Source organism: Gouania willdenowi, chromosome 14 (assembly GCF_900634775.1).
Source record: "Gouania willdenowi chromosome 14, fGouWil2.1, whole genome shotgun sequence".
In the NCBI taxonomy this organism is placed as follows: Eukaryota; Metazoa; Chordata; class Actinopteri; order Blenniiformes; family Gobiesocidae; genus Gouania; species Gouania willdenowi.
In genome coordinates this window covers 20,627,202-20,644,657 of record NC_041057.1, presented here as the reverse complement: position 1 = coordinate 20,644,657, position 17,456 = coordinate 20,627,202, and the positions used below count along the sequence as shown (strand labels likewise).

Sequence of the window (17,456 nt, the reverse complement as noted above, 5' to 3'; positions counted from 1 at the left end):
CCCTCCATAGTTGGGACATACACTTAAAAAAAAGGGACCACCACCCTGGTCTGCCAGTCCAGAGGCACTGACTCGATGTCCATGCAATGTTGCAGAGTCGTGTCAACCATGACTGCCCTCCAGGGCCTTGAGGAACCATGGGAGGATCTCATCCACCCCCGGGCCCTGCCAATGAGGAGCTTTTTAACCACCTTGGCAACCTCAGCACCAGATATAGGAGAGTCCACCCCTGGGTTACCAGGCCCTACTTCCTAATCGGAAAGCGTGTCGTGGGATTGAGGAGGTCTTCAAAGTATTCCTTCCACCATCCTTCCCCACCATACAGTGTTGTCAGTGCACTACTTTCCCCTTCTGAAACACCAGATGGAGGTCCAGAACGTCTTCGAAGCAGTCCGGAATCATTTCAAAATCTGTGAACTAAACTATGAATTAGTTCATAAGAAATAAACTTTCCTAACACTGTACATCTCAAAATGCCGTGTGCGAAACTTTTTTAACCATGTCAATAAGAGTGTTTACGGTGGAAGTCAAAACAAAACATTTACATCAAGTATGCTGAAAACATAAAGGATATATATTTGTGCACTCTTTACTTTGCCACTCTCTCATTGACTGATGTGCATCTCTTCATCTTTACTTCTGAAAGTCACTCTATCCGTGCTTCTAAGTATTCACAGTTGAGTCTCAAGCATCACCTGCTTTAATTATCCTCATTAGCACAGAAGACGCTTTAAGCACCATAATTTGTATGATTGCATTGATTTGCACAAAGCGGCTTGCTGTTGTTTACGCATTATTGGCCCAAATTTTTCTGGATATATTACATTTCGGAGAAGCAAATGGGGGAATTATAAAAAGAAAAAAAAAAAAAAAAAAAAACATCAATCGTTTGTGCAGTAAAAACATTGTTTAATCTTGCCAACAGTTGCTAAGCAACAATGAGACACTTCTGGTCGTTGCAGCCAAGCTGGAAGAATATTACACTTTTTTTCTTTGTATACTTAGAGGGAGTGAACATCCGATAAAAGCCAAGAAAAATCCAATTTTAATCTCTCATAACACAAAAGTTAATTACTTACAATGGTAATGTGTTTATTGTTTTCCATTGCTATAAGCAAGCACAGTGCTTTGTGTCTCAGACATCATTAAATCAAGATCATCCCTGCCATTAGCTAACAATAACTCTTAAACATGTCATGCATTGCCCTTTTCTTAGACTGTATTATGTAGTCAATGAACTGACAACAGCACGATAGCCACAGGGAAGGAATAAATTCAGCACAACCATTCAGCTGAAACCACAGAAAGACCACAGTGATGTTTAACTCGGGAAGTACGATTCTGTTTTTTTGTATTTGCCTACACAAGATTTTACACACTTAAGGAATGACAGGAACTGGGATGGATGTTGGGGAAATTAATATAAAAAGCAAATCACTAAATATAGAATAGCAAGAACTAATATTGGAAAAATAAAAAAGATGAAAGATAAATTATTTATATTCAGGTTAAAAGGTGATTTTTTTTCTTTTCTATTTAGAAGAAAAAAACGAGGAAGGGTGACGTGCAGCAGAGAGGAAGAGCGAGCGGCAGTAAGAAGGATGGGGGTGGGTGTGCTCTGCAGACACGGTGCTCTCAGCACCACACCAGTTCCCTCTGCGCTGACCTACTTTCAGTCTGGATTTTATTTAGATTAAACATGGGCGCTGGCACAAAAAAAAAAAAAAAAAAAAAATCCAGTTTGATTTTTTTTTCTTCTTTTTTTCGTTAGCTATTTATGACATTACTGGAGTGCTGAAATGGTTTCAACCACCGTCCCCGTAGATGGTACCTCATTTTATAAAGACAACGTTGTCCTAGTGTGTCCCCACAGTGAGAAGAACAACACAATGTTTACGGCTGTTGTTTTAATGAACTCATTTGCATTACTCAGTGTGGCTTTGCATTATTTCCCCAATTAAATCCTCTGAATAACACAAAAAGCCCAGGCTGTGCTGCATTTTTGTTGTTGTTGTTGTGCTATTACTCACTGCATATTGAAATTTAGAAAACACAAACCTAAAGGAAGGAGAAAATATGTAGTAGTAGTAATAGTGGTGTGTAATTACCACACATCACACTATTGTGACTATTATTATTTGTTTTTCCAATACCTAGATGTATCAATTATTCACAATGTGGAAGCTATGCCATCACTCTTGTATATTCATTTATAACTGGTTTAAATGTCTTTATTATCTTCAGTAACATGGTTATAAAAAAAAACACCATCCATCAGCTGATGGTTCAGTGTAATTGAGCTTGTTCAATAATTAGTCAGTGTCGCATGTTATCGCCTTATCTCACCATTAGCAGAGTTATTGCCCTGATACTGCTCTGGGATTATTGTATTTGAGGGTATGGTCTGTCTGTTTGTGTTTAATCAGAGTATTAGGCCTTAAATAAGTCCATAAGTCCTATTTGATGGAGTGACGACTGCTCATAAAAAGCGACGTCATTTAAAGAATGGCACAAACAAGCGTAAAAAACATATTAAAAAAACACAACTGGTGAGGTAAAGGAGACGTGTCAAACATTGGGAGGAAGAACATGGATGAGCACTGACTGCAGTGTCAGGTTTATATAACTGACACACCGTTTCCTGTTATCATCACCTGCTATTTTATGCAGGGTGATTTGATTCTTTGACTTGGTGCACTTGACTACTTCTCATCATAAAGTCATGAGATTATGTAGTGACAGTGGTTTGGGAAAAGTCAAGATTTTTCCTTGTGTGTGTGTGAGCAACTTCTCTTTGTTTGATCAATTCCACAAAAAATAAAATAAAAAAAATAATATATATATATTGTTAAGATTAATATACCAATGCAGCTGACTTTGACAGCCTTTAAATTATTAATTCACTATAACAGTTCTGTATGAAAAATGCTAAAAAAAATAATAAATAAAATCAATCTACAGTATGTCTTTGTGCAACTGCTCACTTAAGAAGAGCACGGTTTGACACATGTTCCACCCACTACCTGAGCAATGTGAAAAATAAACAACAACAGAATACACGTTTTGGTTGGAAGGAAAAGACTAAGAAATTTTTTGAAGCAGAACAGGACAAATAATTGTTGTCACCAGGTGGGACCGCAAAAGAGATAAAAGTAAGTCGACATGTTTAAATAAGTCGATTTCAGTTCACCTGGTGGACATTTCACATTATTCTAAATCTTTTTTTTTTATTACAGGTACAGTAAACATCAACAACAACAACAGCTAAGGTGTTGAATATCAATACTGGATATCTGTGCGATATAGAAAAAGAAAGAAAAGAGCATCAGATTATATTGACATGCATCTAAAATCTCACATATAATTTACATTGTTTATATTGAATTTATTTATTTATTCATTTTAATCATTTGTAGAATATTCTTACTTTTAAGGTTAACATTTATGTAATCCATTAGTTAATAATAAATGGATTAGTTTTTCAGATACCTACTTTTGCACAAATTGCAAAGATGGGTTGGACTAAATGGAAAAGTAATGCAATGGTTTAAGTCATACTTGGAGGAGTGAAGTAATTTTGTAAGCATTGGAAACTTTGAATCTGACAGATTACCAATGTCATGTGGGGTTCCTCAGGGCTCTGTTCTTGGACCCCTTCTGTTTAGCCTTTATATGCTTCCTTTGGGACAAATTTTACAGAACTGTAAGGTTGATTATCAGAGCTACGCAGATGACACACAACTATATCTATCACTGAACCCAGATGACTATGGTCCCATAGAGGTGTTGTGTGATTGCTTAGAAAAAGTAAACTTCTGGATGAGTGGAAAATTCCTTCAACTAAATCATGACAAGATGGAGGTGATTGTCTTTGGTACAAGGAAAAGAGGACTGCTGTCAGCAGCATCAGTATCTTGAGTCTCAATCTTTAAAAGCTAAAGACCAAGTCAAAAACCTTGGTGTTCTGATTGACTCAGATGTGACATTCAGTAGTCTGATCAAAATCTATTACAAAAACAGCCTTCTACTGTGTATGATTTCTCTACTGTGTAGGTTTTTGTTCATGTTGTTGATGTAACGTGTTTGTTAACAATTTTAAATGATTTTACTGATGATTTTTTTTAAAAAATTGCTTACTTTAATGTTCTTATAGATTTCAAGCTGTTGAATGTTTTCTGTTGCACTTTTTGATCATGTAAAGCATTGAGTTGCCTTGTGTATGAAATGCGCTATACAAATACATTTGCCTTGCAACATTAGTCACTGTTGGTGACTAATGTTCTCTGTCTTAGTAATACCACCCAATGAAGCAAAATAGGTAATAAAAGTAAGTATGATTAGTTTTAATAATGGATCAATATTGGCATTGGTCATCATTAGTCAAGGACACAATATCGGGAACATATCACAAGTGAAACAGGTTGTATTGGGACACCACTAATGACAGCTAATGCATTCCTCTTCATTTAAAAAAAAAAACATACAAACATATGTCATTCATCAATTTGATGAAAAGGTAGTAATACAATAATCACCAGTTAAAATAGAATATGTTCAGGCAATTTGATGCTGGCCAGTAGATTTGGTCTCCATTTTAAAAAAAAAATTCAGACAAACTACCGGTAGGTTAAATACTACTCAAAGGCTGTATTTTTCACACCAAAGTTCTGCTCAAAAAATTCTGTAAGAACTTAAAGCAAGGAGCCCCAAACTGAAGCTGTGAGAACAGAAGCAATGATAATGGGGACATGGTCTCCTTTACTAACCATTATTAGTGCAAGATCGTCTCAAGGAAGGAATGTATAATGTACTGTGGCCCTTCACTGTTTGCTTTACCTGTATGTTCATGATTTTTCATTCTGTTTTCTGTATGTAATAAATTTACTACACACATGCAGATTGTCATGGTTTGTTTTTAGTTATTTTTTTGATTATATGTTTTTACATTTCCATTGAGTTGAAAAGGTTATACCCAGGGTAAGGAAGTGTCGCCAGAGTTTTCCTTTCCAAAAATATTGTATTGCATCAATATCGCAAGCCCATTATCATCTATCGTATCGTATTGTGAGCTCAGTGTATCGTCCCACCCTTAGTAAAGGGCCGGGGGAGTTTGTTAAAGGCTATCTCAGCTGACATTGCGTGCAAAGTGGGGAACACCCTCGATAACTGAATTTGATTCCGGGGCTAACAAATCATTAGCTCCCACTGCAAACTTTTAAACTAAACTATATGAACTGTTGAGTTGAGTCATGTTGTGCGAGAGTTTGATTCAGAAGGTCAGTGACACGCTAAGCTCTACTCACCCCTTAATGAATGAAGGCAGGGATGATGATAGCAGTCAGAATCTGCCTAACTCAGATTCTGAAGTGGCAGCTTATGTAACTTTGGTAATCAGGTCATAGATCGTTTGGGTTTTATGGTTCAAGACATGACCTACTTCTTATTGAGCATGACTTAGCTCAGAAACAAAAGTGTAAAAGGTGCTTCAATGTTAAGCAGGAGTGTGATCATACAGTATGTGTTTGTGATTTGGTTGGAGGAGGTCATATGATGGTCTCACCTAGCCAGTGACGTGTCGTCAGGGTAGGCAAGGTAGGCAGTGCCTACCCAAGGGTGAATTGATATTTTGATTATTTGTTTTAATTATAATATAATTATAAATTATTTATTTTTCCATTTACAATAGCCTACAGTACCTATAAGTTTGAAAGTGTCCGCATTTTGTGCATTTCAATAGCCCAAATTACTAAACAGCGTTATTTCCTGGAACGGCTGCCGTCTCACTCTGCTGAAAAGCAGAGGGAGGCCACGCCCCCTCTCAAAGGCACGTTGCTGCTCTGCCTCTGTTCCCGTGTTTTTGCGTGTTTGCGCATGCGCAGTCGGTTCCCCGAAATGACAACCATTTACATCCAAAGGCAGCGTAGAGAGTTGCCTTTGGACGTAACCGCGCTATGCTAAATGCTATACGTAAGTTCACAGTGCATTAGTGAATTGATCCCATGTGACCGCTGCTGCTACGTTCTCTAGCTAGTGGGCGGGATAACACTACAGGCAGGATAACAGCGCTAGAGACAATAGAGAAACTTTTTTTTGAGGAAAAACGACAGCTTTTAAAAGATGGGAGACCAACACCTGAGTTACCAGAGCTTCAGCAAAGGTAAGGTCAGAAAATGTTTTATACTTTTCACAGTGAATGGTACAAAAGGAAGGATTGGCTTTGTAGATGCTCCTCACTGAGGCTGTTCTAAGTTGTTGTTGTCATTTTCTCCGTGTTTCTGTGTTTCCAACACAAACAACGGATGTATTGCCGTGTCATGAGATACAGCTTGTTGGGAGAGTATGGAGGCTATATTGAATAATTGCTTGTTTCTTTTATGGTGTTTATGATGTTGATTTTGTTGTATGACTAAATGCTTGTTCATCTGTATCTTGTTGGGTTTTTTCTTTCTTATTATAAATTTTATATTTTGATAAGCACATTGAGATGACTTTCTTGTAAATTGCTTTATACAAATAAAGTTGATTTGAACTGAATTAACACTTGCCAGCAGAAACATATGAAACTGCCATTGGTGGTCTCGATTTGCAACGTGCCTACCCAACCCGTGGTCACGGCATGTCACTGCACCTTGCTCGGTGGGCATTGGCTACTATTGTCCATGTCAGGGTTGGGGTCAATTATAATTATAATTGTTTATTTGATAATTTATTACAATTATGACATAATTGTAATTGAAAAAAACCAAACTATTGCTGTTGTAATCATAATTTATTTTTAACTGAGTTCAGATAATTGACTTTGTAATTGGCATGGAAATTCTATTAAAAAAAACCTGTCATTTACAATGTCATGAAACGCAAGCCCGGGGAACCATGTATGGCTTACACATACGTAATTAACAATTAAGAAAATATGTTTCATATCACGTTTAACTGTCAGATGCATTGAGAATCATTACATTGAAAAATAATTTAAATCAAGAAGTATACTGACAGAGAAAAGGCTCAGAAATATCCTGATGGTGATGAGACCCTGTCTCCCCCTTTCTCACCTCCTCCCCCTGCTCATTCACATCTTCTACATGAGATATGATGAGAACTTCCACCTGCTCCAGAGTCTCATCCTGTAAACGCATCCCCAGGTTGTGTCTAGCCCAGGATGAGGCTATCTGAAAGGGGTCTCGCCTGTCTGCTGTGAGTATGCCCCGGAGGGCTACAAACTCAGCCTTCATTGCCACCGTGTAGTGGTCCTGGAGGATGAGCATGGTGGTGTGTCCCCAGTATTTAGCATTCCCAGTAATTAATGTTTGTGTTTTATTACAGGGGCTGGCAGGTTTAATAAAGGTGGATACATTATTAGTCAGTCTGAATTGTGGAAGGGGGCATAGAAGCTGAAACATTCTTTAGATGGTGGGCCAGTTTTATTATTTTATAAATAACACGCACTTTTACCCCAAAGTCTGGGTTGTCACACTGGGGTTTATCATCCCTGGTGTTATGGGGTGTGTTAGAGCAACATTTTAGGCCTACAAAGTAGTCCCGTGGGTCAAAAAATTGTGGCTGAAAGCCTGGCTCTCTGTTGCCGTGTGTAGCGCGGCTGCCCCCTGTCCGTGTGATGGACGCATAAGTGCGCCACTCGTGGCTGTTATAGAAGCGGCCCGAGGAGCGCGGCGGTGGTGTTTGTCACAGTCCCAACAGTAGGAGACCACCTTCCACCAGCCCTCATATCCCCGTCTATCCATAACTGGTGTAAAGCAGCCAAAAGGAAGAAAAAGCAAGCCGGTAACGTGACGTTTTGGTCCTTAAAGGTCCTTCTTCAGGCAGGCTTGCTTGCTAATACACGTGTAAAAATGTGCAGGAACAGAGTGTAATAGATGTGTCTCTCAATAAATCTGAGCATAATCATATCCTTTAATTTGAGGAGGTAAGACATTTAATTGAGGGGGCGCTGCCCCCTCTTGCCCCTGCGTAGAGCCGGCCCTGCTTTCAGGGGCAAAATAATGATTGTAATTTTAATTGTAATTGGAAAAAATGCTGGTCACCGTAATCATAATTGAGTTGTAATTGAACATTAATAAAGACGTAATTGTAATAAAAAAAATTGTAATTGACCTCAACCCTGGTCTGCGAATGTATGACAAACTACGTGTCAAGTAAATGTACAACTATTGATGTGTTTCCTTCCTTTCTACTGCAGTTTTCTAAAGACTGCTCTATACTGGCCTATATTTCAAAGCACACGTCTGTCTGCAGAAGATTTTGGTTTAGCTGCTGCTAAGCAGGTCATGTACAGCTCCTTGAAATGACACCTTATGTGGATATGTGGGTGTTTAAAGCGCCAATTTATGTAACCTCTTGTTCTACATTTGAATTAGGCTATGGTCCGACACAGGTTTCATCTCGACTAAATCCCTCCTGTGGCTTGTAGAACATGTGCAAATCTGACAGTGTTATAGTGCTTTTGTAAATCTATGCAGCGCGTCACATTTATTCTGCACGAATCCTGTCGACTTCGACTTATACTTTCCGACATTATTACCTCTTCATCGCCCTATTTTTATTGCTAATACCTGCCATTATCGACTCCTCCGGTCCTTTACTCCCCTTTTTTTTCTTTTCGTCTGTGAGTATTCCATTCAGAGCTATGACCGGTTACCATGGAAACTGCCTTCGCCCACTCCCTGCTGATGGAGGGTGCGGCTGCTGCAGCAATATCTCCGTTAGACAGTGTTGCCAGGCAACAGGTCACATGGCATTCCCTAGCAACAAGACTACTGCAGGAACCTGCCAATCCTCTTAACCTTTCTCTCTCTCCATCCCCCAACACCTCGCTTTTTTCCCTCCATCCCTCTGTACGCCTCCTCCGGTCCTCCTTTCCAAAACTGCTTTTACCTAATCTTCCTCACTGTTCATTTTATTTTGCATGGTGTATTTGACTTACTGATTACACTCCCCCCCCCCCCCCCCCACCCCCCTTACTCTCTCTCTCCTCATCTGCACCACAGGTCACTTACATAAAAATGTTTGAGGCTTCCACATTTAGATACACCACACTATGTCTGACATTTCATTAGGTGAACAATTCACTGCAGACTTGGAAAATGTGTCACAAAAGGCTCCGGCGTCTGATGCATAACAAAGAGGATTATCCTGCACTCTAATGATCAGACGTGCTTCACACACATACCGATGCAAGGACGCCCCACTGAAATGCACGTGTTATGCTGTGCACACTGCTTAAAGGCAATATTTGAATCTTTAAATCACCACAGAGGCACATTCCCATCTGCTTTGAGGAGAAAAAAAAACCTGTGCAGCAGGATGACACAGAAACACAATGAACTGGTACAGCTGGCTGCTGCCAACTACTCCCAGTCTCTCTTTTCCACTGGGTGAAAACCCTTGTTCACTGAAACACGGTGAGACATATTGACACTGAGCATTGGAGTGATTGACTGTGATGCTACTCTTCACCTACCAAGTGTCAATGTGTCTTCTGGTTCCTGAAGATAGATGTAAAAATCAATGAATGAAAGCTGGGCAGGAAGAAACGCTCACAATGTAGGAACGTTATCATCTTTGGCATTCTTGGGGCTTTATTATATGAAGAATTCTACCTAAATGTTCTCAGTCATCACATCGAAGCCATTAATGCTGCAAATTGATGCAGTGCAAGTAAATAACACCTTTTTTTTTTTTTACACTTTTTTAAACAGCTAATCAGCAAAATGGAAAAAACATACTTCACATGCTGAAATTCCATTTTTACCACATTACTCAAATGTTCCTATTTCAATTAAATGCATTAAAAGCATGTTGTGTTGAAGACTGATAAGACAAGTCCAATCATATGTAATGATTTCTAAAATAAATAATTTTTAAATTGTAGAAGAAGAAGAAGAAGAAGAAGAAGAAGAAGAAGAAGAAGAAGAAGAAGAAGAAGAAGAAGAAGAAGAAGAAGAAGAAGAAGAAGAAGAAGAAGAAGAAGAAGAAGAAGAAGAAGAAGAAGAAGAAGAAGAATTCTGTTAAATATTAGAAAGTCACTATTATTAATGTTTACATTAAGAATTGAGACCATAGCACTGCATTACACATGATAGAAAATACAAAATTAAATGATCAATTCTTATAATTTTATGAATCGACATCGATGAACTCAAAAGAAAATTGATTCAATTCGATGAATCAATGTTTTCTAAGCCAGCCCTAATAATATGAATAAAACACCACACATTTTTCATGCATTTCCAAAGAAAGCAAGATGTATAAACAGAAATGATTCTCTTGCACTTACTCACCTGCAGCGCTGGATACAGTCGGCCAGTTCTGCACCAGCATCCCCTGGGCCCCCTGCATCATCGAGGCCCCCTCCATATGGACAGAACTGGAGGGTGGAACACAAGTGCAAATATCAGTGAGAAAATGTTTTGCAGAAAAACGTGAACCCATTCAAAAACTGACCCTTCATTGGCTCTTAAGCACTGTGTAGAGAAAAAACACCACTTGTGTCGGTTGGTTTGTTGGTTTTTACAAATATAGCATTATAACATTTCATTTGTGCTCAGATTTTGCAGAATGAGAAAGTAAATATTTGTCCATGTATGTAGGTGGCAATTAGTAAAATATGTAAAATGTGTGATAAATTTTCACTGTAAACTTCACTGTGGCTCACATTTGTTCAAATATAGCACCCTAAGGTCAAGTCTACTCCTGTACGAGAGCTTAAAAGTGATACACCCAATGCTAGTGTGATTCTTAAGCACCGGGGGTTGTCCGTATGGCAACCGTACAAATAGACACTTTCTTTTTTGAAATGCCCAATTGCTAAAATGGTTACAAAGAAAAAAAAAATTATTTACTTTTATATGCTAATGTAGACAAATCTACGAGATCATTTCTCATATCTGATTCATAAAACCGTTATAAATGGTTTTTACTTACATTTATATAAGCTAGTAGTAATATTCTGCTGGTTTTGGGGATTTGAAATTGTAAAATGTATTGGCTAAAAGTAGGTAAAGGTGAATGGACAGCAGGTTATCATCCCCGTCATGCATTAAGCATTGAGAAATACGCAGATTCTGAAAAAAACGTGGCTTCAATTTATTCTCATTCTCTTGGTATTGTAGCCTCTAATAAATAATGAACTTGATTTGGAAATTGCACTAAATTAGAGAAGAAAACTTTAAATTTTGTATGTGGCGACATCACATTTGGATTTTTAATCAGTTTACAGCGAGACACTGGTATGAGTTCAAGATGAGATAAACTATTCATGTTGCATATCTTCAATATTTACCTAAACCAGAATGTTTGAGATGATGCATATTGAAAAGTAGGTTTCCGTTAGGCTAGGCAGTGTAATAAAAAATAAAAGGAATTCCCACAGTTGGCACAAAAATAGAGTTTGACGGTATGATTGTATAAAGCACATACTGTATGTCAAACTCAAGGCCCACAGGCCAAGTTCGTCAAGCCAGAGCATCTTTTGTCCCGCAGGAAGATTTTGTTTAAAGTAAAAAATACAGCAAAAACAGGACTTTGTGTAAATGATCATATACATTGATAAAACACGATGGAGATTGCAGCATTACATTATTTACAGTAATATTAAAATCGCAATTATTTTCAAAAACCTGGAAAATTCTCGCAAATTATCCAACATAATACTGGCAAATTACATTGCAAATTTCCAGAAAATTAGTTGTTTAATATTCAGGATTTTGTATGAATTTGTGCTTTTTTCTTCACAAAAACATACATTTTGTTTTCTTGGTCTGGCCCACTTGATTTCAAACTGGGTCATATGTGGCCCCTGAACTAAAATTAGTTTGACACTCCAGGTATAGAGTGAAAGATAATAGGAAAATGCAAAACAATTGTTAGGATGTCTTTTTGAAGTTTACTGCTTCTTAAAATAGGAAATATATATCCATTTTAATATTGGTTTTAAATAGAAATACTTTTAACTACATACTTGTGGCAGTTGAAGTCATTATACGCTTGTATTGGAAAATAAAACAATATAATATTTATTAAAATTTCCTCAGCCATATACAGTTGAGCATAAAGACCCCACACTCGTGGTAAGTCTAATGATGCTGTTTTGAACTCAGTGACCTCCAATAGGAAAGTCTCTATTCTTTGGTTGCCTGGCAACAGACGAGACTTGTGCACTGTGTAGGAGGTCATGGATTCTATTCAAGAAATTGTGATCATGTCAGGCTATTCCTTTGAAAGCATAAAATGTGAGGCTAAATGACTTTTTCAAGACCAAACTAGTCTTTGAAACCACGCCTGGAGAGATTTTTCTATCTTCAATACAGGGCCATTTAAAATGCAGCCTACAGAGCCTATAATACAGGTGGGCCGTCACAGAGAGGATCTCTGCAATGCAGCACACCAGCTCCATCTCACACTGCAGCCACATTATATGCTATGGGAAATGGATGTAAACAATGATTTTCAAGTTTTGGAAAACACGTTGGCTTAACCCTCCCATTATCCTCAAATATTACTAACACATTTACCCTTGGGGTCAATTTGACCCCAGCTATATTTGCCTGCAGAAAATGATTTTCAGAAAATTGTCGACCAAGTTTTTGTGTCAGGCACTTTGTTATTATTTGTTGAATACATAAATAACCCCCTGATAATGAAACCTTGACCTGTTCTCTAGTGCCACCATCAGGGCAAACTTTTTAAATTAGAATTAATTTATCTTCAATGGTTTTCATTGAAATCTTCTCAAATTTACTGACAACATTATTGACCACAAAAGTACAAACTCTATTGGTTGTGGTGATGTTATGACCTTTCCTGTAGCGCCACCATCAGGTCAAACTTTCAGTTTTGGACTTAGTGTATCTTGAAAATCTTTCATCCAAATCTTTTCTAATCATATTGATTGAAGTTGGTGACCCCCCATATTTATTTAGTTATTTTTATTTCATTTTTTGTAACATTGGTCCTACTCAACACAATCCTCTGTCTCAGGCACAATCTCCTATACGTCACTTTCACTGTGAAAGAGCTGTTCCAAAACCCCATTGACAGTAAACCTTTTCTTAGAGGACATTTTCAAGAGTGAGAGTGTGGAGGACTGCAAAACACACAGAGCACAATGAGGAATGATTTGGATAAAGTGATGTTTTACACAGCTAAAATAGCTTGGGGTCAAATTGACCCCAGAGGAACACCAATGAGTCAAACATATAATCATGATAATTTCATGCGTAACTGATTGTAGCCATCAAATTAGGAGAAAAAAAAGTCAACTATTGTTTTTCAAATCATAAACATTGACTGGGGTCAAACTGACCCCAAAGATAATAGAAGGTTAACCCTTGTGCACTACTCAAAATTGACATACACTTGTACACCTTGTGTACATAAATGCTCCAATTCATAAAGGTGTTTTTTTTGCTTCCACTGTATCAGATCTTTTCAACTAGTTCAGACCTATCCATACATATAACAATATATTATAATTTTCCAACTATTTTTATGTTTGTATAAACTTTTTATCATGAGAACCCCTGATTTTTTTAAACAGCAAAAACTCCAAATATACAATTATTCAAAAAAATAACGTGCAAAGTGAAATATTTTTGATGAGCATATTACAGCCTTGACCATGACAATGAGAAATAATATAACATGGATTGGACTTGTTTATCACACGCAGACTGACACTGTGAAATGGGTCAGTCATGTTGGTGCTACACGCTGTGAGTTTGAAGTTAAGCGTTAATGTGAACCATCGTCGCACCCGTGTCTGCGACAGACGCTGCCATTTCAAGGTTGACAGAGGCAAATTGCACCAATGATTTATGTTAATCCATGTCATGTTAAAGTGACTTGATGACAGGGGCATCTACTACGATCCCGTCCACACCACAGAAATTACCACTAATGTCCAATTAAATCATACTTGGTTGGAGCTGATGAGAGCACAACTGAGTGCTAGGCATATGGTTTGCAAGAATTAGCATGAAATTATGAATATTTAGTACAATGTGCATGCCAAAAGAAGGAAAACTCATTAGTTCCAAAAGTTCCAGCTCTTCAAGTCAAATTAAAGAAAAAGATTAATGACATTGAAACAGTTTTTGAGTTTTCCAAAGCTGAAGCTAAACAACACTGCCGCCAACTGTTGCTTGTACTGTAGCTATTATTGCAATGTGAATTATTCTTTTAACTTCACTGCTCTCACTGATCTTTACTTAAGTCAGCTAATGAGTGTTTACTTTATTACTCTGATGTTCTTGCAGGAGCAAAAAAAAAAAAAAAAACAACTAAAAAAACATGAATGTCTTGAAGAGAGAAAGAATAACCCAAATCTTAGAAACTGTTTCCTCATTGTGTTAGAGAAAAGTGAATCAGTAAACAACAGGATCTCGCTGCATTTCAACGCTAATGGAGACTATACAGAGCTGAGTGGTAAACTTCTAAAGTAAAACAATACATTTAAAATAGGGATGGGGAACTTTTATCACAGCACAGCCACAAAAATGTGACTGTAGGTGATTCACATTATCAATATTTATGCTAACATTCAGAATAATGACCAATTTGAGGATTAATACAGGGAAGGGCAAAGGCTTTGTGTCTTGTATTTTTCTGATCACATTTTTAAAAATTCAACATTTTGTGTATTTTTGTTGTCAAATATTTTTCTATCTCTTATTGTGTAAATATGTTGCCACTTTGTGTGTTTTTGTTGTCAAATTGTATATTTTTCTGTTGGTGTTATCAATGTTTTGTTTATTTTTCTGTCATTGTGTCTATAATTAGAATAGTTTAGTATTTTTTTGTGATTCTGTACATATACTTTGAGGACCCAGCAAACCTAGACCAAGGGCTGCATGCATATGGCCTGGGCCGCCAGTTGCCCATGGTTGATTTAAAGGATGGAAAATCCACTCTAATGGAGCAAGGCCAAGGCTTATCTAAAGTGGGATCAGGCATTAGCATTAACGCTCTCAATCTGAATTAATCTGAAAATCTTTACACTTTATTGTGTTGATATTTTGGCTTTTATTGAAGGCACTGGCTATCCGTACGATTGCTGTATCAATATACCGACATTCTATCCGTACGCAGTGCCCCTATTTGGCCAGTTTTGGTCACTTGACTAAGGCTAAACCTAAACCTAACCCTAAGACGCTACGTACGTGTACTTTGGTAACCGTACCAATAGCACCGGGGGTTGTCTGTATGGCAACCGTACAAATAAACACTTTTTTTTTTTTTTAAATGCCTAATTGCTAAAATGGTTACAAAGAAAAAAAAAACAATGATAAGTGACTTTAAATCAGGAACTGTTTGGGAACCAGGATGCAAGTCCCCCCTTTGTCCAACAAGACCATTTTGCTAAGAATTCTGTGAAAAAACCACTATAGAGCATAATGACGGAATTAATGAGTGATAACACATTTTAAAGAATCTCACTTTGTAAATAAACAATATTAGTGCCTCCTGAATAGATTTATTCCTATAGTTTGTATCATTTCCAGTCATCTCCCATCTGATGTGGGACCAAGATTGTCCCTTGTATTTTCAGTTCATGTTCTAATCAAGATAATGGTTTACATTTTGTGTATTTTGTCTGTTCTTTTTATTATTCAGTATATGTTTATCTTATTTTGTGTGTTTTTGTTGTTGTGCCCTGTTGGTATTATAGCTAAATTATTTTCTCTCAGTGTGTGTGTTTTTTAGTGTTGTTTCTTGTGTCGTGTTGTATGTTACTCTGTTGTTTTTTGTGTATTTTGTACTGATTTTGTGTGTCTTTGTTGTCATTTTGTGTGTTGCTGGTCATAGCAAGGATTTTTCTCTCTAAGTGTGTGTGTGTTTTGGTGTCATTTTGTGTATTTTGTTGTCTGCTATTTTGATTATTCAGTACATTTTTCTCTTATTTTGTGTGTTTTTGTTGTTGTGTTGTGAGTTCCTGGTAATATTTAATATGGTTATCATTTTTAACTAAAAAATAAACATTAAAAAAAAAAAATTTATGCTTTTATTTGTTACTTTTCCCCTCTCACTCACTCACTCTCACTCTCTCTCTCTCTTAAGTACCCCCTGTAGTAACATTACATACCTCTAGGGGTACAGGTACCCCTATTTGAGAACTTTATGATACACATTTTTTCACTAAGCCTGACCAAAGCTGAATATGCTGTGAAACATTCTGTATGGTTGTTGCTTCTTCTAAAGGTTTTCCACATGTTGGCAAAAAAAGCCTTTTAGATTAATGAACGAAACAGATTTAATTCAGTACCTGGAAATCTAATATCAAGATGTATTCCAATGTGATGATGTGACGTGTTGACACAATTACAGTATGAAGTGCCATCTGCTTTGGGGTTTTTGGCCCCTACCTCCAGGGACAAGCATCTGAGTAGTTCTTGCAGATTCTGCCTCATGTGATCATCTGATAGTCTATGAAAGGTCATGGTCAGCTCATTTGTCCTTCATGCTTCCTGCTTAAAGACTGGAAGTGGGGGGGAAGCAGCAGCACTCAGAATGCAGATGGCCTACGCCTGGAATATAATATGGCACTGCAGAGGGAGAGGGTTCTGCATCCCAAAGTGAACACATATTCAGAGAAAAAGCACCGACATGGTTGCCTATTGCAACCTTTTAGGTGTAGGGTGCACAATGTGTGTTCATACATAATTTAGAGCAACTCAACTTTGTCTGTAGCTGATCATAAGTTGCAAATGAGTTAAAGATGGAAAATGCTTACCTCTGCACTCCTGCCCTTAAAGATGCCGAATATCGCCAGTCAGCATTCGGGGCTTTTGGCTGAGTGAGCAGGAGGAAAGAAAAGAGGGGGAAGAAAGGGACGGGGAAAGGGAAAAGAAAAGATTGGGAGACAGAGCGAAGGGAGGAGGAGGAGGAGAAGAAGAAGAAGAAGAGAGGGAGTTAGAGTTTTTCATATACCATGCAGAGCACAGAGGATCCATGAACTCATTAATTAATCATCATAGCAGGACTGGGATGTGATGAGAACAATGCAGTTTGATACGACTCTGCTTACACACACACACAGAGTGATACACATGGGATTGGAAAAAGGGCAAAAAAAAAAAAAAAAAAAAAAAAGGAAAAAGGGCAACAACTGTTTTCATTTTTTTTTTTTTGGACAGCTTTGAGGACAGGGAGAGATGTAGTCTGTGCGTGTCTACTGACTGTGTACACATGCTACACGCTGATTACGATTAGCTGGAGGGAATCGGTCTGCTCCTGATGGACCTAGCCTGAGTGCTTAAAATTCCCAGAAGCCCCTGTGGTGAATTATTGCCTTTTAAATCCAATCAGAATGGGCCTTCATCACCAGGGCAACCACATCCTATAACTCAGACAGGCATTAGGCCACAGATCGGATATCACTAATAATAAAAAAAGGAATGGCCGAACAGCAATGTGTTAAATAGATACTCAACTAGTTTTAA

General features: G+C 37.7%; 1 protein-coding gene across 2 annotated transcripts in view; it reads right to left on the bottom strand.

Annotated features, from left to right (window-relative positions):
• Window positions 1-17,456, bottom strand: part of LOC114475443 (protocadherin alpha-C2-like) — a 28,215-nt gene that overhangs the window by 4,840 nt on the left and 5,919 nt on the right. Inside the window, exons 2-3 of one of the 2 annotated variants that reach the window (XM_028466225.1) lie at window positions 16,748-16,806; window positions 10,299-10,384 (exon numbers count right to left, since the gene is read on the bottom strand). In XM_028466225.1, the coding sequence (XP_028322026.1) occupies window positions 10,299-10,384; window positions 16,748-16,806 (145 nt within the window). Of the gene's footprint in view, window positions 1-10,294; window positions 10,385-16,747; window positions 16,807-17,456 lie in introns of both variants that reach the window. The other variant, XM_028466226.1, reaches the window with a different exon arrangement.